General features: G+C 34.9%; 1 protein-coding gene across 2 annotated transcripts; it reads right to left on the bottom strand.

The window, feature by feature from the left end:
• Nucleotides 1-374: 374 nt before the first annotated feature.
• Nucleotides 375-16,360, bottom strand: LOC121216234 (DExH-box ATP-dependent RNA helicase DExH3). 2 transcript variants are annotated; one of them, XM_041091687.1, is made up of 19 exons: nucleotides 15,969-16,360; nucleotides 15,672-15,826; nucleotides 15,446-15,533; nucleotides 15,105-15,341; nucleotides 13,890-13,985; nucleotides 12,934-13,122; nucleotides 12,647-12,806; nucleotides 12,416-12,546; nucleotides 11,456-11,626; nucleotides 9,329-9,601; nucleotides 8,432-8,626; nucleotides 7,670-7,873; nucleotides 7,070-7,139; nucleotides 6,539-6,687; nucleotides 3,652-3,960; nucleotides 3,502-3,561; nucleotides 2,466-2,618; nucleotides 2,262-2,372; nucleotides 375-1,537 (listed from the first exon to the last, which is right to left on the bottom strand). In XM_041091687.1, exons 1-19 carry the CDS (start codon nucleotides 16,170-16,172, stop codon nucleotides 1,076-1,078), a joined length of 3,417 nt encoding a protein of 1,138 aa, XP_040947621.1. In that variant the 5' UTR covers nucleotides 16,173-16,360; the 3' UTR covers nucleotides 375-1,075. The 2 variants fall into 2 exon arrangements, with proteins under 2 accessions (XP_040947621.1, XP_040947622.1); XM_041091688.1 differs by lacking the exon at nucleotides 15,969-16,360 and having other exon boundaries at nucleotides 15,105-15,325; nucleotides 15,672-15,700.
• Nucleotides 16,361-24,444: the final 8,084 nt, after the last annotated feature.

Raw genomic sequence — 24,444 nt, 5'->3', positions numbered from 1 at the left:
ATTACATATTACCTTTTAATATAACTTACATTTATATACATCAAATTTCATATTTTTATTTTCTAACCCCATTTTCTATGTGACACGATTTTACGTTTAAGTCATGTAAATTTCTGACATTACATTTTGTTAAATTAAAACACAAACAAACAAATTTAAATTATTTCCACCTAGATTAAAAAATAAGCACACTTAGATAAAAATGCTTCTTATTTTCTCATGAAATTTGTTTGTTTTTAATCTAGATAGAAATAATATAAATTTGTTTGTTTGTTTTTAACCTAAAAAATGTCATGTTAACATTTACACACGACTTAACAGAAATTTATTTCACATAGATAATAGAGTTAGTGAAACTTAATGAAATGTAAAAATTAAACCAAAATTAAAGTTTGATGTATATAAATGTACTAAATTAAAGTTGCTATATAACATTACAAGCTGTGTCAAAATTAATGTATAATTTTAATATTTATCTCTATTATCATTTCTAACCAAGTCTTCCTATACATATATATATATACACCACTGCCTATGTATCCCAACCATAAATTTTAGAAAAATAACATAACATGGTTTTTCCTCATTAAGCAGCAGTGTAACGATTATTAAAATGATTTTTATAGAAATAAACCTATAATTATTGCATTTTTCTTAAAAAAACCTAAAATGTTTAAATAATCCTTAAATCCTGCAAAAATATAATTGCAGAACTATTTCTTTACAGAGCTCAATGCAGCAGCCTACATGCAAATGCAATCATCAGCTTTTATGACGGTTGATGCTTGCATGCGAGGAGAGTTACCTTAATTTATACATACATCATGTATTTGTTTCAGAGATCTACATTCTCTGTTTCAGCGATCAGCTCAGACATCTGATGCAGATCCCTCAGACGTTCCTTGAGCCAGCTCCTCACTCTGATGTCACCGAGTTTCGGTAATTGATCATTGAAACAATTTGAGCACCAATCAGCAGTAGATATCGAAAGTTCTCTTCGTTTTAAACCCCCGACTCCAGGCCACTTAGAGCTACAATGGAAAGGCACATCACGCAGCAATAGAGAAAAGGATACCTATCGTCTTTTTGATCTTCGACGCTTCCCCAAAAGTTTTAACATGTTGTCAGTGACATCAAGAGGGGAACCATCATCACCACGACTATTGTCAGAGGTATGAGTCAACCATGCCAATGCTTCTACAGCGGCATCCCTCTCAGCAAGCTGCTTGTTTTTCATGGGCTTTCCCACAAACTGCATTCCTTTGAATTCCACTAGTGCCCTAAACTCATTTGTCTTTAGATGCTTCGTCTTGTATTTTGGAGGTGAGTGCCCAGCCCTCATTAACAAAGTCTGTAGCAAGCTCTTTGGATTTGTTCCATCCCTCGTGAATCTACTGTTGTCAGCAGAATCCTTGGGCTTCCTACTTGCACGGCCAAAAACAAATCGCCCTTCACATAAATCTCCAGACACTAGCTCTTGAACTGCAAGCATAAGGTACTTCCCTTCCTGGAGAATATCAACACTAGGATCTTGAAGCTGCATATAAGGCAACATATCATTTTAAACACAAGGCAGGTCATGCAGCAAAATACAAAAGTCAAAGCATAAAATCTATGTTAATCTCAACTGAGTGCCGGCTATGGGTATGTTCAAATTTTATTTTTTTAAGCTCTTTATATTTAGAGAGTCATTTTCCCAAACTCATGTCCATATGTGCATCGGACACAGATACCTGCTACATCTACACTATAGAGCACCTTAGCATGAACCGGAACTAAATAAATCCCACCAATGCTATATTTGATCTCATCCTAGAAGTCAGCAACAGGATTTAACAGCTATTTGCAATGCTCAATACATGAAATCTTGAATTCAATTAAATCGTGAGAAGAGAAAAGAATAGAAGCGCAAAAATTGTGGTGTGATGATTCAAAATGCCAACTGAATACATGAATTCTTTTTTCCCATTCTCGATAAACTATTCAGATTTTTTCAAACGGATAGGTGTGCTATAATCAGTGAGATAAAGAATTAACAACTCAGAAGAAAAAAAAGTACACTTAAGATATTGACATCCAAGTCGAGGCTGTATATATTATGCTAGTAAAATAAATATGGTAAAAATATCAAAAAGAAAGAATCAACTTTTGATTGATAAGACAAGCAGCAAAATCTTAACACTTAACACAAGACACATTTTGTAATTTCTAATATGTAAAAGAATGCATCATAAGAATTGCATATAGAAGTATTCTTTCACCTTCTTCTGAATAAGTCTATCAAGTTCTTCTTTGAGCTTCAAATAGCATTCAGCCAAGGTAGAATCCATGAAGAAATCAATGTACCCTTGCAACATTTTCAAATGCCCAACCTGGAAGCAACCAAGAGATTAGTTAGAAATTTTTTCACAGTTCAATCCTATAGGAAGGAAAATTATGCGTAGGTTTTCAAAAAATGAAATCACCTCTGCCCCACGGCTTAGAGAACCACCAAAGAGCATTAATATAGAATCTGATACGCCAGTGGAGTCACGTATGAAAACTGTATTGACCTTTACTTTTTCACCAAACACTAGCCACGGATAAGGTATTGTTTGGTACCGTGCATTCACAGAATTCTGAAACAAAAATCATTATCAGCCTCAAATAATAGCAGTGGCATCTGGAATTTAAATTCCACTAAATGCGCCTTTATCTTTTTTGATAACTGACAATAACGTTAACACAAAATTACAAGATGTAGTTCTGAGTAAATAACCCTTTCAATATCCACCCCAAGATTCACCTTTTTATGGTATTATTGACTAGCCATAGATGTCTGGCTAGTTATTAGGACCAACTGATCCATAAATTTGTATCCATGTATGATGAACTATGTAACTCAAAATTAGGGGTGACTGCTGGATAGGGTATGCTCAATTTTCAGGTTTACTATGTACTTGAAAGGTCAGTGAATAAAAACTAATAAATAATTCAAAATAATTTCTAAAACTGACAATATAAAGGCCTTGCATGGATTTCCAAAATAAGCTATTACTTCACAAATTTGTACTTTGGTGCCAAACTTAAAAATTTTGGCCCTTGTTACAAATATTTTCTTGACTTGTGTGCATGCGTATATAAACTAGAAAAAAAAGGTTGAAACAATCTGATTGGCAGCAGAAAATAAAATATAAAAGCAAAATGATTGACAATAACTTTCTTGCCTAAAGGAGTTCAAAGAATGTAAGAAAAAAATAATTTGTTGTTTTAATTTGCAACTTGAGTCCCCCATGATGAAATAAAATGCTGCCAAAGTTATTGTACAGGAAGCAAAATAATTAAATATCATTCTTGCTCTACTTCTGGTAAAGAAAAAGGCAATCTCAGGACAAGATTTGGTCTAGCTTCCTTTAAAAAATGCAGATAAGGATTATTGAATTTTTGTTTCATTGCAAAGGATGGGTTGCCAAGGAAGCATGGTTCATGGAACAATAGTCTTAATTTGGTGTTTTCACTTACAGCATATAACAAAACCTGGCCATCATCCATTGTTTTAAAAGACATTGATGTCTCTCTGTGCTGCATATAAGGCACAAAAATGAAGATGTCATCTCATATAATCAATAAGAAATATTGAAGCTGCATTTACAGATAATAAAGATGTCTCACCACTACAGATGCTATTCCAGGAAAGAGTCCAGAGCATATGACAGCTCGAACTAGAGACTGGTTGTGACTTAATTTATTGTTTGCAGCTACATCTGCATCTACCAAGCCAGCTTCTTTTAGAATATAACCAAATTGTTTCCTAAGAGAATGAATAGCCTGAAGAGTTTGTGCAGACAGGAAGTTTCTCCAACAATACTCATATGCTGATCCTTCTCTTTCCGCATCCTTCCAGCCTTCATAAGCACGGACAAGAGCCATGTGATCACTGTAGTCTTTCGCAGAAAATCTAGACTTGGCTGTCCCAGCTAACTAAAATATACAAAGGATAATTAGTCAAAGAAAAAATTGACTTAGCCCAGATATATTAAAAATTTTAAGATGGCAAAGAATGTTGGTAATACAAGCAATGATCTACAAATATCAACAGCCTACATGTCAAATGATCAAATTGATAACTGTTATCTTGTAGAAAATTAACTTAACAGAAATAAAAGTAATTAAGCACTTTGAAAAAAGCTACATAGAAGCACCAGACGGTTACGATACTATAAAATTAACAAGCTGCAGAAGAGATGGGCCTCAAATAGCAATAAGCAAAAGATCTTTGGTTGGGCTAATATGGAGTGCAAAAGGATATTTACAATAAAAACAGAATATACATCAATAATTCATAGTTCAGTGGTAGCAAGTCTTTCCACATAAAAGATGGAGCTTATAAGATTAATCAATTTTCAGGGTCAGAATTTGAGCCACTATTTTGACATTTAGAAAAATATGACCTTTTAAAAATAGACAAATGGAGTAAAATGCAAGTAAATAGCTAAGATTTATATGAGCCAAGTTCAGAGAAGTTGTGTAAACTACTTTAGAAACTCCCATTAAATTAGTCAAAACACACACTTATTCATAAACCTTGAGAGCTTTACAGCTACCAAAAGTGCCAATATCACAGTTACTTTTTCGGAAGCCAACAAAATGATTATAGCCAATTTGCTTTCTTTCCCTATCATCTACAACATCGAAATGAGATGCTTACATATATGCCTCTAGTTGTTCCTAGCAAGGCAGTCAATACTATACTGGTAGACATACCATTTTTCTACCGGTACTGGTATGTACCAGTACCGGTCTGTTTCGGTGTACCGTTTTGGAGTTATCGTTATTTTTGAAAAACATTTGATATGTGTATATGAAAAGTATATACAAATATCAAATAATGAGATTAAATAAATACAAATATCAAATAATTCTTTTTACAAAAAATTTAAAAATATATTAATTCTTTTTACAAATAAATAATAAAAATTTAAATTTAAAATATAATTTAAAATTAATTTTTTTTGGGTACCGGGCAGTACGGGCGAAATCAACCGGTATGCACCGGTACGAGTGGTACCGACTGAAATTTACACTGGAACAGAACCTAAAGTTTGTTGTTCTGGTTTACTATCAGAATGAAGCGCTCCAGCTGGTATGGGCGGTACCAGAATGGTACCCGACTACCATGGTTCCCGGTCAACTTTCTGCCATCAAATATCATTTTAATGAATTATCACCATAAAACCAAAAGTTGCGTTCAACTTGTACCTTAAAATAGCATTATGATGAATAAAGGCACAAAAATTATTCAAAGCAACCAGTATTTTTTTCTTCCTAGGATCAGTAGCCATTGTAGTCTTGTCCTGCACCTACCCACCCCAACTCAACCCCAATCTGCACTATGTGGATTCCAGAATAATTATTTGAAACTCATAAAAGAGAAAAGAAATGAAAACCCAGTAATGCAGAGGCATTATCCCATATGGTAAATCTGAATCCAGATTAATGTTGAATTACTTGCAAAATACTATTCTAGCAATAGTGGCAACCATTCTCCTTTTCCCTTCGTGTTTAAGCCCATTCACTCTTTTAGATTTTTTTTCCTTTTGTTTTTAAGAGTGCCTCTTTATGGTTTTATTTTTGGTTTGAGCCAATGGCACAATTAGAAAATTGTATTTTGATACTCTTTTATTTGTCTTCCTTCATTTTTAAAATTTTCCACTTTTCTAAAGAAAGCATTCATATATTCTTTTCCAATTCCTTACTTGTCCTTCCTCCCCTTTCTCTTAATTCAAATATTTGTTGTTACATTTATTCGAGTTCTGATACAAATTTTAACTATACCTTTGTATATTAAATAAGTCTCACAATTGCAGCATCCGTTCTCTATGTCAATATCTCCAATTTGTTCTTTATGACAAATAAAGCTGAATTCTTCTCTATTTGTTGATCCTATCCTTCAGTACTCCATCAAACTAAGTGAATTATTAAGTCACATTGTAGTGCAAATATAAAAGTTCTAATAAGTAAACACTTTACTATTACTACTTAAATCAAGTTAATTATATTATATGCACTATCAGTTTAATTTTTCTCATAAGAAGAAAAAATTACATGTTAAATCTATCATACTAATGAAAAATACTTCCATGAATCACTTATACATGTATAACAAAATTTCTAAATTATATCATTCCAATACTAACAGTAAACTTATATATATCCGGATCTTTTCAATCAATAACTTAATGAAAACATAAAAGTTATGTCTTGCAAACTTGCTTTACATCACAACTGCAGAAGCAGCAGAACAACTAATGATTATCAAGGCGTCATTTTTTCTGTTCTCAATGTGGATTTGCAAGGAAAGAGAAAGAAAGGAGAATAATTTGAAGAGAGGAATGGAAACCATTATATGTTTTGATATACATTTTGCAAGAAGCATTTGGTAGTATCAAGGCAGTTCAGATCTTGTCATAGTTCTCAACACATGAGCAGCAAACATCAAAAGATAAGAAAGCAAAACACAGTTCAATATACCAAAAAGAACAGATGTTTATGCACTTACATCCTTCTTGTCTTGAGGCAAAAGAAAAGGATCCCTGACACTAAGTCCAGACACTATTGTTAATACAGGATCAAAGCAACGGAAGATGGCACCCATGATTAGCATTTTCCCAAGCTTGGGATCTACAGGAAGCATTGCCAAAAACTTTCCTGATTGGAAGAAGGGGGAAGACACAATAGAGGGAAATAAGTAACAATAGTGAATACCCCTTCAATTCCACATTGAACATGCACATTTGACTTGCACAAAGTTTAAGAAAAGAACTAGAACTCATGGTTTTTATTTTAAAATTCTGAAACATCATAAAAAACTAATGTCTAGTTTTTTAGTCCAAAAGGATGAAAAAGATCATGATAAATAAATGTATGAAACAGTAAAGTATTAGCTTGAGATATTCAAAAAAGGAAAGAAAACATAATTTTGAAACACCCAAAGAGGACAGATGAACATTCAATCAGTCATAAAGGAAAGAATAGATATAAAGTTTATGCTGCAAAACACATTTACCCAGCATAGCAATAGCAAACTAACCTAGATTAGTGAGATTTTCCTTCTCATCTAGTGCCCCAACCATTTTTAGAAAATCAATGGCGTTTTGGACCTGTCATTCATTATTTTGTCAATGAGCCATGTTGCAGTATTCATAAAAATGAAAACAAGAAAGAAAGAAATAAACAAGAGCTTAAGCGAAATTGCTAATAGGGAGACAATGGAAGTATCATATATATATATATAAATATATGTATGTATTGAGTATTGAGTATTGAGTATTGAGTGTTGAGTATTGATTATTCATTCTTGCACTGGGAAGAAACCGCTGTCTTGCCATCCTAACTTCCTTTTTCCCTTTCTTTTATTACTTTTGAAAGGATCTTAACCAGTTCACGCTATCTATAGTCATACATGCCTCGATTCTTGCATGTTTTCTATGAAGGAACATTTTTACATTCTCGCATGTTTTCGTAAGGTATCCAGTCACTGGAGTATTATTCTCATAATTTCTTCAATTAAACCTTGTTCTCTTATAGGAAATATAAAGATATGATTTCATACAGGTGAACCAAATTCAATAGTGTGGCAGATATAAATATGCTTAAACTATAACTAGTAAAAGCTTAAAATAATACTTACAGCCAATGGTTCTGGTGCTTGCAAAGCTGCTGACAAGAATCCTCCAATGCTTTCAACCTGCAAACTTTTTATTTGCAAGCAGAGAGAATTCAAAGGAGTTCTCAAAAGTTCAGGAAGTTGATACTCAGAGAAAGCTTCATAAACGCATCTTGGATATAGGTGGTAGCATTCGCCTGGCTGCACACGACCAGCTCTACCCCTTCTCTGGCCACCAAAATATCAATCAAAACCACTTACATCAGCCACAACAAGATAAAGTAGGCAACATAAACACAATGGGATCTGATATAACAGAGTCAACAATCAGAGTGTAACTCTTTTAAACATTGTTAAAAACACACGCTAGTCTTTGAAAATGTCTAAAGGTTGACCAAGGCCAAGAAGAACCTAACCATACTCTCAGGCAATCAAACACAAGTAGCATCTCCTGGACAACGCATATGAACACATGTACAAATAGAAAACTGAAAAAAAAAAAAATCAGATTGCTAAACTTCTGTAACACCCAACAATTAACATAGCCAGATTTGTATAATAGGGGTATACATGTACAGTGTATACTCTACAGAGTATAATAGAGCTACACATGTACAGAGTATATGCAACAATTGACATAGACAAAATTTTATAATAGAGGTACACATATACAGAGTATACCCAACAATTGACATAGACAAAAGTTTATGATAGATACACATGTACAGAGTATACACATAAAAGGATAATCAAAATTACATAAACCTAGTTTCAAAGGATACTTACTTGCCGGGCTGATGCTTGAGATATCCAGGAAGGTAGCAAACATGGTGTATTATTGAGAGCATCGTATGTGGTCTCTTTTGCTTTTCCACAATCTACCACAAAAACTATATCATTGATTGTAATGCTTGCCTCTGCCATATTTGTAGCAAGAACAATTTTACGTATATTGGGAGGCGGTTTCTCAAATATTAATTTCTGCAATAATAACAACAGAAGACAGCCAAATGAATGAAATGAACCTGTACAAGAGCATAGTTGCCCTTTGCTTTAAAAGCTTAATCTTCATTTAATGGTATCTTTGCTTTGAGATGGTTCAAGAAAGTATGTTAGGCTCCTGAGCTAAAAAATTTAAGTTATTAGCAAAGGGATATATACTAACTGCATTTCTAAAACCCCTCCAAAATTGTGGTAAAAGGGATCAAACTATTACAGTGATTGATAGCATCAATGAAAGAATTTTCCAGAACTCAAGTTTGGTGCTTGCCAGCTACTTAGCTTTATCATATGGCATTGCTTATCTTTATGGGAAACAACTAAATGCTAGCACATTTGGTTCTCCAAAACCTCTGGATCAAAAGTTAATATTTCATGGTTTTAGGTCAAGGTAAATTTCTTCATCCATGGCCTGCCTACTTGCTATCTTTAGTTTCCAATTCTGTATTGATACATATCATCTCTTATTTTTCGTTGCAAAACTAAATGCTGAGCACCCATTAACTAAAAGTTACTGTGCTTGAATTTTATTTGAATTTTGAAATGCTTAGATTTAATGTGAAAATGTGAATGCAATTTCTTTAGAATGATAATGCCTTCATTTTCTATTCATTGTTTGGGCAACCTTCAATCATAAATTATAGCCAAAACTTCAAGTGATTCAGAGAGCAGAAATAAATCTACCTGTTCAGATGTTGCCATAGAACCATGGCATGTTAGAAGCAGAACCCTGTTAGGATCTCCCAAAAGAGGATGAGCTTTAAGTTGATCCCTCAAAGAACTGATATCTTCCCAACCAGTCATAAATACTAGCACAGCACCTGGTCTTTCCTTTCGGCATATATGGCATAGAACTGCTTCGATAAGATTGAATCCTATGCAATCAGGCATCCAACATGCAAGAGAATCACGTGCTCTTGAACTATAATTCTCAAAGCTTGATTTGTTGAGAGCATCCTGCAGAAATATGAGAAAAGGCGAAACATTTAGAGATAATCAGAATTTTTGTATTTAAGTTTAGCTTTAGAGGGTTTCAATCAAACACTATTCAGAAACAGGTATAACTGTCACACTATTCAGAAACAGGTACAACTGTCAAAATAAAAACAACAAAACCTGGCCTTAAAGTAAGTAATCATATCATAATGCCCCCCCCCCCCAAAAAAAAAAAGCAAAAAAAAGAAGCAAACATTACATGATATAATGCTATTCGCTGGTCAGACAACTCCTATCCGAGGACAATGATGAATAATTGCAAAAGCCTTACTACAATAAGTCAAACTCAAATATGCTCAATGCTACATCTTACAAAAAAGACTATACAACTTTGTTTGAACAATAGAAAGTTCAATTTAGTGAAATCAATAGAGTAATGTAAGTCAGATGATCATCATCCGGTCCCAGTTATTCTAAGGTAGCTTCCTATGAGGGTTGATGCTTGTGACATTTCAGCATCAACTGCTATTTAGCCTCACTAGTCCTATGTATTTGCAAGAAAGCACAATTCCAACAACATGCATTACAAGTGGGATTAGAAACTCTTCTAATCTAAGTATACATAAATCCAGACTTTTCATCTGTTCAGTGGCTGCTAAGTCACACACCCAGACACTGCACATTAGCTACAGACGAAATAGTGCCTTAGACCTTTTCAAACGAAGTGCATTTGATCAGCCAGACTTTTTATAAGGTGATGAGCAAAAAAAAACTTGATTGAAATTCTCGCCAAATTTGTTTTTCTAATTGTTCCTTTTCCTTTAGAGAAAAAGGATTAATATCAAATTATCTACTCCATAATGTAAGTATTTAACAACACAGATGGAACTACACAGAAATCCTTCATTGGGGGGGGGGGGCGTGTTAGAAAATTGACCAACAAAAGAAAAAGAAAATTTTGCAGTATAAACTGTACCAGTCTTTAAAAGTGTAACATCAGAATTACATATCTACAGACACAAATATACCTGCTTTACTTGGGCAAGGCCCTTTGGCCTCAATTAATATAAAGGTTCTAGTTTTCAAAGTGTTCCTTGCACCCTTAGCAATCCAATACCTAACAAAATTGACTTTCTTTTCTACTATCCTCTTTTAAGTACAACAGTCTGAACTTTGAAGTAGAGTAAGCCAAACCAAACTGACCAAATTGATTCCAACTCCAAAGTTGCCACTAAAGGAAGTAACTTCGATGAATTTTTAATCCTCCCAACAAATCATCACTTCTGGGGTAGAAACTAGAGGTGCTCATGGGCCGGGCCGGGCCGGGTTCCAGTGCCCGAGGCCCGGCCCATCTTCTAAGCGGGCCTCGTTTTTTTGCCCAAGCCCATATTTCGGGCCTATATTTTTACCCAAACCCTCCCATATTTCGGGCAGGCAGTCAGGCCGGGCCCGGCCCATGAGCACCTCTAGTAGAAACTATACCATGCCCACGCCCGCCACCAAAAAATATGCAGATCAGATTGAAAATATCCAGTTGGGACACTTACTTTCAAACTAAACTACCCCCAGAAAGGAAGACCAGAGTCCAAAGCTCCTCCTTTTAACTTAACCATCAGACATGTTCTTAAATAATTATACAAAAGCCCAATTAGGAATTGCAAGAAGAAGAGGAAGAAGAAACCCCATATGAAAAATTTTGAAAATATCACTGCATTCATCAATGGGACAAATGCCAACAATCCTACAAATTTTAGATTGCTTAAAAGTTAAATCGAACATTATCTTTCTAACAGCAATTAATTATCACTATTCCAAACAATGATTCCCAAAAATGCCATGATGTCCCCAGCTGATAACCAAGTAATTGTAGCATACCTCTACAAGAGCAGTAATCTGGTTTTTCCTTTTCCGTGGGGCAAGTTGCTTCTGCATTTTCCACATTTTCTCTTGGCCATAATCATCAATTTGATTGAAAGAAGTCAACTTATATCCAGTAAATTCCAAAACATCTTCCAGAAAATGTGCCCTGACCGGATACGTAAAACCCTGAGCATACATGAACAAAATTAGACTAGCACAAAGAAGAATTTGGGTAAAAGGATCTCACTAAATCCCATCCAGAGTAAAATATGTCAAAATCATGAACAGGTTTAAGATAAATAGTTGAAACAATAAAAGAAACATGAAATGAATAGACAAGCAATAACACAGAAACATTCAAATGCACCCCTTTTCCCATCAACATGCATGGTAAGAAGAGAAAAATAAAGATAAAGGAAGGAAAAAAAAATGATTAACTCCTTCAGGATGCAAAAATGGATTTAATTATATGAAGCAACTGAAATGTTATTATTTACTATTTTAGCGTTCAAACTAAGATTTATCATGAATTTGATAAGTTCACGATATCAATCCTGTGAAGGTTGTAAAAAGTAGGGACAAGTTTAATCATTAAAAGAATCAAACCAAAAATGAATTCCTCTATTGAAGTGTGTATATGGGTGGTCTGTAGGTAAGACAACTTTGCTGACCAACAGACCTAGAAATTTGGCAGATTTTGGAATGAATAAAGAAACTACATTTAGGTTTCCCAAGAATACAGAACAATTTTGTAGTCAATTAGATGTACAATCAATCCAACTCCAAAAGCCATATATGAATAACTAAAATCACATGCGTAGACTCTTATTTCCAACTGAAATAGAGATGATACATATGATAAAGCAGAGCTTATTATTCAGATTGATGACACACCCAGCTTGCATATTCTGTGAACACATATTAACAGAAACCTACAAATCAGTACACAAAGAGTAAGCTCAACTTCTAACTTACTGGAATGTGAATTTTAGGTGCCCCGCCAAAATAATTGGAGAAAAGCTCAGCATTCAAAGTGGCACTCATTAAAATTAATCTCAAATCTTGGCGACGTGGAAGAAGATCCTTCAACACAATAAGTAGAAAATCTGGAAAATTTCCCAAAAGGGCAACATACAATATTAAGAATCACACTAGATGGCTTTTCAAGAGTGAAAACACATAAAACAGAGTCTAATAGGATGGCACCTTCATTCATTCCTCGCTCATGTATTTCATCAACAAAAACATGAGTTATACCATTCAAGTTCCGGTCACTCAGCAGCCGCCTGAGTAAAATTCCACTGGTACAAAAAAGCAGTTGGGTATTTTTCCCTTTCATTCCCTCTAATCGAACTTTATAACCAACCTACCAAAAAATATCTATTGGAGCATGGAAGCAAGAATAAAGAAGTTTTCAAAATTAAAACTGCTGTGAGCAAGAATTTTATAATATTGTCCGCATGTGCTTGTTTATTGAAGAAGACAATACTTACTGTTTCCCCAAGTGGCTCTCCTCTTTCTGAAGACACTCTTTCTGCAACTGCCATAGCAGATATTCTTCGAGGCTGTGTGCAAATTATGCTACAGAATGCTCCACGACCAGTTTCTATTTCTGACTCCAATATGTATTGTGGAAGTTGAGTGGTCTTGCCACATCCAGTCTCCCCCGATATCACTATGACCTAAAATAGTAGTAAACAATTAACAGTGGTACTAGAAGCACAGGCATGAATAAGATTAGGTGCTAATTAACTCTAAAGAAATTCAGAATGCACTGCTTTTTTTAGTATATTTGATGCAGGGTGGAATATAGAGTAATCATTTACACACAAAACATGTTCTAAATTCATGATTAGTCCAACTTGTATCATACTATAATAAGCAACTAAAAATCTGTTAGCTGCAATTCAAATTAACACACAAGGAAAGGTACCTTATGTGTTGTTTCACAATTTTCTAGAATAAAAGAAAACAAAAGGCTAGAAAAACTACAACAACCAATAACCAAGAAGAATATGTAATATGCAACAGTCCTTCCCAATTTTTTCTTTAAAGCAGTAGAAAGAGACACATACATTGTCAAAATTTCTTACCAGGAGAATCTTCTCCTTTGGTACTCAATAATATATCCTTCTATATTCAAGTTTCTTCTTCTTTAAGAGATTCCTAATGAATTAAGTGGATTCAATTTCCTTAACATATCAATTTGCCGATACAAGTCATGATCAATACTAAGAATGTAATTAGCAAAGGCGAGAAAAAAAAAAAGAAAAAAGAAGAAAGACATCTCTATATAATTAATCAGAGGCATAAAGAAGATCAAACCAAACAAATGCAAAGAAATGAAAACCAGAAACTTCTCTAAACAGAAAAGTGACTACAAGGACATCTCTCAGCGACAGTGTTGTATGATTGAATATGCGTAGTTCAAATGATCACATGCACAAACCTGATTACGTGCAATTGCTTGCAGAAGCCTTTCCTTTTCCTTGAATGCAGGCAGAGATTTCCGAAATTCCATCATCTTCTTGCCTTCAGGTGATTCCTGAAAATGTGAAGGAGAACTGATAAAAAGGATATAAATGGTGGTTCTTTTGCACTTTTTACCAGCCTTCTACAAGTATATACAGCATGATACAATGTAAGTGCTTCCAATTTACAACAAAAATGGACCCAAAAAAATCACTTTATCATAGGGGAAGCAATCAAAACCAACTAGGCATGTAATTGACTTGCAAATGAAGGAATTTGAACCTCAAGGCCGCACCCAAAAACTCTCTGCGTGAAATCAATACCAAGTTACTTGTGGTTTAGCTTAGAGTAAATGCGCCAAGGCAAATCCAAGACAACTCGGAGGCAACACACAGAAAATTGTGTCTGATTTGGACTATTCCACCACTTCAACACAAAATTGACATACATTTGATCCTTGGTTGGTGATCAACAGAAGGCAATGTGTATAATAACCCAACTCATTTAACATAGTTTCCCTCACTGAGCATATACAACCCAACCCATGCAGATAATATATTAAGCAGGTCAATTTTGTGTTATTATGAATTACTTAAAGAAAAAGTAACACAAAGGACGAAACAATGGAAAATAAATAGGTCAGCTCCCTATCTTGCTCTAAACAGGGATGTAATTTGCAAGAGCGAGACTATGATTTACCATCCACCATTAAAAACAGAAAACTACAGATGCAAACAATGATATCAAGTTTCAAAATAAACACTAAAAGAGCAAGAATATGAAAGGAGACAGACAGACAGACAGACGGAGAACCATTATCAGGGAGATCAATGGCAGTAAAGAGAGGATTACCATTGTACTCATCAAATAACTACTTGCAATAGAACCATGATGAAGAGTACATGCCATTAATGCTTGAAATTTGAATATATTGTCAACAATTCAGGTACTGATTAAAATACAACATCACATATGCAGATCAAAACTTGTAAGTAACGGAGAAAAACTTCATATCTAAAACCAAAATAAATGGTCAAATAAAGGGAAAAAGGTACAAAACCATGAAAGTTTATCATAGAAAGCAAAAGGCTAGAAATTGAATGTCACAAACGTTACGCAATTAACAAACCAGTCATGCCCCCCAAGCTCTTACAGGTGCACAAAGGAAGAAGAAATTTGAAAAAGGTCATACCTGCCAAGCTCTTTGCATGTTCCGTAATCGCAAACTCCTCCTTTGAAGAACCTTTTCCATAACAGAACTATCCAGAAATGAATCTGGATTCTCATCTGGGTTCACATATTCAGCCGGATCAATGGAATTAGCAATATCTGAATTCTCGCCAACCTTCCCAGAATTTAACTGCAGCCGATCAAGGTACTCTTGCAGTAAACCCTCAACTCTCCTTTGTAAGCCTAATGGTACAACAACCTAAAAAAGTAAACCATCAGAAATTCCAATTCTCCTTTCAGGCAAGAATTAATTTTAAGCTTGATGAACTTAATAGGCTGTCAAGCACTCCCAGAGCTTGTTACCTCCCGTTGTGGCCGTTTATCATCCAAATCTGGCCTATAGTTAGGAAGTGGAACCTTGCTTGCAACAACCACTTTTCCATACATTTCACTGATACATAAGAAAAAAAAATGCATAATCAGGGCAGAAATTCCATTCTCATCATGCCACATACATATAAATATTCAAAAATATATTTCCCCATACATCAAATATATTGTTCAAAGCATGTAAAGGTAGTATATATACCTGTAAAGTCCCATCCTTTTAGCAAGGTTGGAAATTTGTTCATAGTCTCTCCTATCTCTTTTATCTCTAGATATAATTTCTTGGTCATTTTCACTACGTGACAGCATGCCGAGTTTCCATTTCCATTCATCAATGTTGGCAACCGAAGACGACGCCTAATTACATCAATCAATTATAAACATAGCTATCGATTAACAATCAGAGAAGCTTTTTTCTTTTCGATTTTCATGAAATGCAAGTGAAAAGAAAAACACACAATTCAAGTAGGAGGAAAGGAGTTGAGATAAGGAAGAAAACCTTATGACTCTCGAAATCACACTCGTATTCATCGTCTGAGAACTGCTCTACGGCGTACCCGCATAAACGGCGTCGTAGAGGAAGATAGAACCTGGCAGAAGAAGTATTTGGGAGTATGAAAGGGAGTGAATCAAACAAGGTGGAGACCCTAGCGTTAGTGAAATTGAATCCCAAAAGGAAACATCTGAGCTTTGGATTTTGCATTATAAGCGGTAGAGCATTTGAATTCAAAAAAAAAATCGAACAAATTCAATAGACTACATATAAAATCTGATTTTTTTTGTGGGGGGGGGGGGGGTTTAGGGTTTTGGGAATCAAATTTCTTTCATGAATGGAAAGCTGGGCAAGAAGATGATGATGGAAGGGGAATGTTTGTGAAAGCCCATTAAGGCATAGCCCACTGGAGATGAGTTCGTTTATTTTGGTTTTTTTTTTTTGTATTAATTTGATTTAGGTTAAATTAAGGTTCAATGAATATTTGACACATGTGTTATATGAAAAAAAAATATAGCTATTTAATTAGGATAAAGAAACTTTGAGATATTAAATTGTATGCTGAAACCAAACTCAGGTACTAAATTAAGACAAAAAAACTTCAAATATCAAAATGAAAATATTCAAGTACCAAACTGAATATTGAAGCCAAATACAAGTACCAAATGGTATATTAACCCTTTGATTTGGTATCTGAGTTTGATTTTAAGGTTTAATTTGATACTCCGGCTAAACGATATAATGAGGTTCAATAAATGTTTAACACATGTGTTATAGGGAAAAAAATAAGTATTTAACTGGGACAAAATCTTGAGGTACTATGTAACACTTCATTCCCGACTCAATCACCGAGTCCAATAATTGAAACACCACATTTGTGGCCAAATCAACTACAATTTCATTTCAATATTGAATGAGAACAATTCATACAAGTTAAAATGAGTTTTAACACTTCTAAAAACATTGTCTATTCAAGTTCGGGTCATAAGTAAGCTTATGAAAGCTCTTATGATACTTTGGTAGCAATTGAAGGGTTGAAATATAAAACTATCAAAACAGGGTAGTTGTTGTCGCAACATTAACAAGTAGTGTGGCAACATTGTGGGCAACAACTTTATGTCACTATTTCAAAAGGGTTAAGTCGCGACCATGGAGGCAATAACCCGATAACGCGACATAAGTAGAGGAAACATCATGACATTGGAGGCAGTGAGATAGTGTCGAGACTTCAGCAAAGGCAAGTTACAACATTGCAGGTAGTGAGCTAAGGGTCGTGATACCAACGGAAGAGAGTCACAAATTTGTGGACATATTCTCCAAGTTTTGCATATTTTCCCTTAAACCTGCCAAATACCAATTTTAAATGGTCTAAGTGACCCAAAAACTCATCACACTACATTGTAGGCATTATTTCAAATGGCAAATTACCATACTTGTTACCACATATCGACTTCGTACCATGTCAACTAAACCTATACACGAAAGAGTCATAAGGCTCGTAATAATAAAAGGACTTGATCAATAATATATACCAAGTATTAGGTATTTCCTAGTTCCATCGTAATAAGGTTAAGCATAACACTTTTACACAAGAGTTTGACCATTACTTACAAAAGACATATTCTGCTATTTACTTTTACTGAAAACTAAAAAAAAAATGACTGAAACAGAGGAGAAATTGTATTCTCCTGATGGGTAGAAAGAGTAAAGTAAGTACGACTTTGCATGCTTTGCTTAAGTATATGCCACAACATTAAATACAAACATAAGCATACTCTGATCATCTCGTAGATAGTGTGGTATCCGCACCAAGCTGGCTTCAAGGATTCTGATAATTATAGATATACACATAAAGAAACAATGATAGGTAAGCATTCAATGTTTAGTAAGTTCAAATGGAATTTAATATACTTACCTTGATCATAGGTGAGCATGTTAAATACCAAGTGAACTAAGCACAAGTCTAGCTAACAAGGCACATAACATTAAAGCAAGGTGACCATAGGAAACATATGTATTCATATATCAAATATCATAACGACAACCAAAAGCATCATGAAATCGTACCACTTATTATAAGATCATATAGTTATCATTTGCTTTCAATAAGCTACTCGTCTATACCATAATGGTTATAGTTACAAAGGTTTATAGTATAGCATACCAAGTTCATTTTTTTATTACTCGATTTCATTTTCAATTTAATGTTTTTTTCCCAATGCAATCTTAGTAAAAATGGACTCGGACACGTAGGTAAACTACACCACAGCAAGATAGCTCAAAAAAGCATGAACTACACCGCACCAAAGCACATGAGTACAAAGCCCGTAGGCAACAAATGCATATACATATGCAAATACATCTCTCCACCACACCGAAGTCTTCATAGAGACAATGCATACTCAATGCTCCACAACAAAATCCAGATCCTAAAATATCATAACATAGTCTCCACATTAATATCAAACTCGTAAGAAATGCGCATACAACCATATTGACATGTCAATTGTATCCTAGTTTTTCTACTAAATTTATATGGGCATCTAACATCCATATATGTATTTACATAAGTTGTGACAATCACATATGCAATTAGTAACACATTTAAAGATCTTTTCCCATTCTCTTGGCTACATTTCAGCAGACATATCATCTTTCATATAAACATTACTTTCATTTCATAGTTCACGTATCATTATTCAACTTACCACAAACGCACTCCAATTCATTAATGTTTCCTTCTCAATTATGTCAATTCCATTATAAACTTGGCATGAATTATAACTAGAGATAAAATCAAAAAAAAAAAACACAAGCATACATATCAAACAAGGAAGGATAGTAAGTTCCATGAGAACTTACCTTTTAAAACACAAAATGATTAAAATTTTCAAAGCTTAATCAACAACTTTAGCCTTTCCTTTACTTGCTCCACTTCTTTCTCCATACAAGTATATATATACACAACCAATGAAATTAAACATATAATAGTTATTCAATGGTTCACCAATAATAATGTCATGAGATGCATGACTCTAGTTAACCCTTTTGAATCTCAATGTCTAACGTACTCATATTTTTCGATATTTATCATTGAATCAAAGTTCAATTTCATTTTCTCTCATTAGGGACCTTGTACTTCTAATCTATAGTATATATATTTTTAATAAGTTTCAATTTATTCAATTAAGTCCCTAATGTCATAAAATTAAACATATAGCTTAGTTGAATTTCAAATCAATTCCAACACTTTTCTCTACTTTCCAACTTAGTTTTAACATGCTCAAAACTCATACTTCGATTTTCACATCAAAATTAAACTCAATTCTATCAAATACTCATTAATGGAAATTTGATAAACATTTAACACTTTAAAAAAAAAATCTAAAACATGGGTAAGCTTAATCTAGATTAATTAATCTCAATTCTATAAAAATCTACCTTGGTGAAATTTGGAATAGTTTGACTAGAAAACCAAAGAGATTTTTCTCCCTTCTCCACTAAGCATAAACAACTCAAACAAGGAGAAGAGAAGATGAATGCCTTTCATCTTTCCACTAACTTCCTATTTGTATCAAGATTTAAATATAATTAATCCTAATTAACTAAAATTTTTCCTTTAAAACATAATTAATCTATTACTTAGTCCTTCTTAATAGAAAGTAAGTGGATCAACATCGACATCCACTAATTCCATACAATTTAATGGTTAAATAATCACTTAATCCCTTGTCTATTTGCTAGATGGGTCCTTTTGCATTTTTCCCAATTAAAATTCAATAGTAATTAAACTTGTACAATTTAGTATTTATATTTTAATTAACGTTTTTCTCGTTTAAAATTTTCAATTATTCATTAATATATTTTTATACTAACTCCGCAAATCTTCCCGTTCATATTTTCATTGACATGGCTTAGGGAATTGAGTTTCAAAAATGTATTTTTCGACATCAGTAAAAGTTGGGTCATTACATACTAAATTAATTGAACATTAAAGTCAAACTCAGGTACTAAATTGGGGGTGATAATACGCTTTTAACTCATCATGAGGCATTTGCTAGAGTACATTTCATACATAATACCTCTTTAGGTGCCTAGCATTTTATTTCCTAGGGACTGTTTTGTCTCTCGTATCAGCTAAGTTGTAAGCTTTGAAGCCAACTTCTTGACCACCTTGTACAGGTCTTCCCAATTGGGAGCCATTTTTCTTCTTTGAATTGGTGTGAAGCTTACTTCTATGTTCCTCATTACCAGATCACCCACTTGGAATTGTTTATTTCTAACTTTGGAATTGTAATTGTTGGTTACCTGTTGGTTTCTTGCAGCCAACTTGGCTTCAACTTGTTCTCTTTTTTCCTCCAAAAGGTCAAGGTTGGCTCAAAGCATTTCTACGTTGAGACCACGCTCATAGTGCGCAGTTCTAAAGGAGCTGATTATGATTTCAGTGGGGACCACGATCTCTGTTCCAAATATTAGATCAAAAGGAGTTTCCATTGTTCCAGTATGTGAAGTGGCTCATAGTATGCAGTTTTAAAAGAGATGATTATGATTTCAGTGGAGACCACGACCTCTCTTTCAAACATTAGATTAAAGGGAGTTTCCCCTGTTCTAGTATGTGAAGTGGTTCAAAAGGCTCATAATATCCCAAACAGCTCCTCCAACCAAGCCTCTTTTGCCTCACCTACTTTCTTCTTGAGAGAGATCAAGATCTTTTTGTTTGTAGCCTCGGCTTGCCCATTTGTCTGAAGGGTTTTCACTGAACTCTTTGCTGCTGTAATCTTGAGGCTTTGACAAAACTCCTCAAATTTCCCTTGAAATTGTATGTCATTGTCAGTATTGATGACATGGGGAAGACCGTACCTACATATGATTACCTTCCAGACGAAGTTCTCAATCTGCCTTTTTGTTATAGTGGCAAACAACTCCTCTCCCTTCAACACTATGAAATATTCCAGTGACTATTATGAATTTTTTTCCTACCTACGACCTTTACGAAAGGACCAAGGATGTCCATTCCCCAAGTAGTAAATGGACAAATGCTAAGATGGCTTGCAATGATTTTGCAGGTGTATGAGGTACGAAGCGAATTTTTGGCACGACTCACACTTCACTACCATTTTCAAGGCTTCTTTATGAATGGTTGGCCAATAATAGCCCTACTTTAGAATTTTCTTAGTTAGATATCTTCCTCTCATGTGATGCTTACAAATATCTTGATGAACCTCTCGAAGAACATAGTTTGCTTCATTGGGACTTAAGCACTAGATAAGGGGTTGGGAAAAGCTCTTCTTATACAAGACTTCATCTATGAGCGCCACTTTATTTCTCAACTTCACCCTTTCGGCCTAAAATTTAACTTTTGGTACATCGTATCCCTCATCAATGCAACACGTTTTTTGTTAGTCTTAGCTCGAATGTGCACGATGATCTAGTAAGATTTTGCTTCTTTGTTGGACCTCTATTGCTGCCACTAACTTGGACAATGCATCGGTTCGAGAATTTTCACTCTGAGCTATCTATTGTAGATTATGGTTTGAAAATTACACAACAACCAATAAACTGCTAATGATACTTGGCTAACACTGACTCATTTACTTCATATTCCCCAATCACTTGCTTGGTCGCTAGCTGAGAGTTTGTATACACCTAGATATTTTGTACCCCAAGTCGGATATCCAGCTTAAGTTTTATTGTCAATGCTTTATCTCATGCCACATTATAAAATCATTAAACCCAAAAGATAATCCATCGTGCCATTCATTGTTTTAAGGGTCAACAAGCAAGATTCCAATGCCAACACCATCCTTCCCAGCAGACCCGTCCACAAATAGGGTCCACCGAGGTTCAGGTGAGGGATTCTCTTGACTTGCATTACTTGGTTCCCTTTCCACCCAAAGGGTGCCCTTTTCCACCATAGCTTGATCTTTTTCCACTGGTAACTGAGAGAAGGAACATTTTGCAACAAGTTCTGCAAGGGCTTAAGCTTTAATAGCTTTCCTTATTAGGAAATCTAGTCTGAACTCGCTTAGCTCAATGCTCCATTTAACCATTCTTCTTGAAGAAACAATTCTCTGCAATAACTCCTTTAAGGTTTGATCCGACAAGACCATGACTGGGTAGGCCTAAAAGTATTGCAGAATCTTTCTAACAGCTATTACCAAGGCGAAGATAATTTTCTCAATCTTTCTACTATTCTTTCTATTAGTCGTTGCACCACCTTTATTGTTCGAGGGGGGGGGGTTCATCTCCAAAATAGTTGTTATTTTCTCTAAATTGGCTTCAATTCCTTTTCTAGAAATTAAAAACTTCAGGAACTTTCCTAGCCCAACCCCAAAGGCACACTTCGCAAGGTTGAGACGCATGCTATATCCTCGAAGAACTTGGAACACCTCTTATAGGTCCTTTAGGTGTTACTCCATAGTGGTGCTTTTAATCATCATATCTCTACATATAAAAGGCATCACCTTGTAACAGAACAAGTCATCCTCTATAATAAAGGAAGTTTTCTCCTTGTCCTCGGGTCTATCTGGATCAGGTTGTAACTTGAAAATGCATCCTTAAAACTCATATATTTATGGCCAATAATCTAATCGACTAACCTGTCGATGAAGGGCAAAGGGAAACTATCCTTTGGGCATGCATTATTCAGGTTGGTGAAATCTACACATATCTGCCAATTTCCTTTGGGCTTCTTAACCATCACCACGTTCGAAACCCAATCAAGATACATCACTTCTTGGTTAAACCTAGCGGAGAGGAGTTTTGCCACCTCTGTTCTGGCTCATTGAATCTTCTCATTTGAAAGTTTCCTTTTTTCTACTTGGTAAGTTTTGTCGAGTCGTTGACATTTAATGAGTGGAGAATCATCGAGGGGTCAATACCTGTCATGTCTATGGCAATCCATGCAAAGACGTCTGCATTTACTCATCAGAAACCTCATCATATCTCTCCTTTCTAGTTTTGGGAGACTAGCAACAATTTTGGTTATTTTATCTGTTTCACCTTCAAAAGGGGGAAATTGTCGGTTTACTCGACGAAATTTGCTTTATACAGACTTAATTTCGGACCCATATCCTGGCTTTCTAAATTGAGAGCAGCCTTGTCCAAGAGATTCACCTGATTGCCAATGTTTATACGGGTTTTTCCACCTTGTCTCGAAGAGATCCCTTTTTGTGACAACTGCAAAGACATAAGATGGCAGTGCCTTACTATTTGTTGGTTGACTTTCATGTAACTCGTTCATCGAGGGGTGGGGAACTTGCCTGTCAAGCTAAAGGGTAGCCAAAATTAACTTTTTTTTCCATCAACGGCTTCCCAACAATAGTGTTGAAGGCTGAAGGCTGAAGGCTGATCTACCACTAAGAACTTTGCGTCAACTGTCACGGTATGGTCCTTAGCTCCCTTGGTTATATGTAGGATAATGGAGCCTTATGCCTCGGTTGGTTAGGAAAGCCATAGATGGGGCTTTATCTTCCTAACTGTGATTTTGAAAGACTCGTTTGCTAAAAAGCTTTCCAATGTAGGACCTCTACCACGCTACCACTGTCGATGAAAATCTGCTCTACATCAAAATCACATATCCAAGTTGTTACTGACAATGATCATTGGCCGTCTCATCTAGAACCATTTCTGCATCCATGTTTTCAAAAGTAACCCTCCAATCTTCATCGGACGAGCTTTATTTATTGTTGTACTTATAAACAAAACACTTCATGAGCTAGCCATCCTTTTAAGAGAGAGGGTCCATTTCTCTGGCCCCCAAACTATCACGTTGATAATGCTCCCACGCAGGTTGCTTTCCTTCAGATTTAAACTGCCTATCGTGGGTTTCTTCTTGGTCCATGAACCCATGTTTGTGTCTACCTATGAACTAAGTTAGCTTCCCTCTGAGTTGCGGTATGTTTGTTGTAGTTGTGGTTGGAATTCTTGAGACTGCTTGAATTGTTCTTGAACTGTTGTTGTGGCTCTAGGAATTGTTGAGAGCTAGCGTTCTTGTTTTGGGTTGTGCAAGTTTGGATAGGCCTCGTAATATATTTGCTAGTACGGATATGGCTGAGCATAATAGTTGTAGGGGTCATGGTAGTAGGTTTAAAAGTTTTGATTTGCTTGAGTTTGGTTAACATTTTGAGATTGGTTTTGAGCTTGATCGGTAAGGATATTTGATGTCACTTTGGGAGTGAGTCTCTATTAATTAAATAAATTATTAAAAACCATAAAAATAAAAAAATATATTTAAAAAAAAATTTATTCAATTGTTTCTTTTAACTTGATTAATTAGTTCAGCCTTTATCTATGAACCAAAACCTCGGTAGGTTCCTAGTTCGGCCGACCGGTCCAATTCTGAAAATATTGGTTTGGATTAATAAAAGAAGTTTTCAATCCTGTTAGGTCAAGTAAGAAGACAATGAAATTCAAAAATAAATATATATATATATCTGTAATTTTCTCAAACCTCGAAAGGATAAATTTCAAGTATTGTTGG

The sequence above is a fragment of the Gossypium hirsutum genome, chromosome D04, assembly GCF_007990345.1.
Source record: "Gossypium hirsutum isolate 1008001.06 chromosome D04, Gossypium_hirsutum_v2.1, whole genome shotgun sequence".
Taxonomy (NCBI): Eukaryota; Viridiplantae; Streptophyta; class Magnoliopsida; order Malvales; family Malvaceae; genus Gossypium; species Gossypium hirsutum.
Note: the sequence above shows the minus strand (reverse complement) of the source record. Positions and strands in the feature narration are given on the sequence as shown.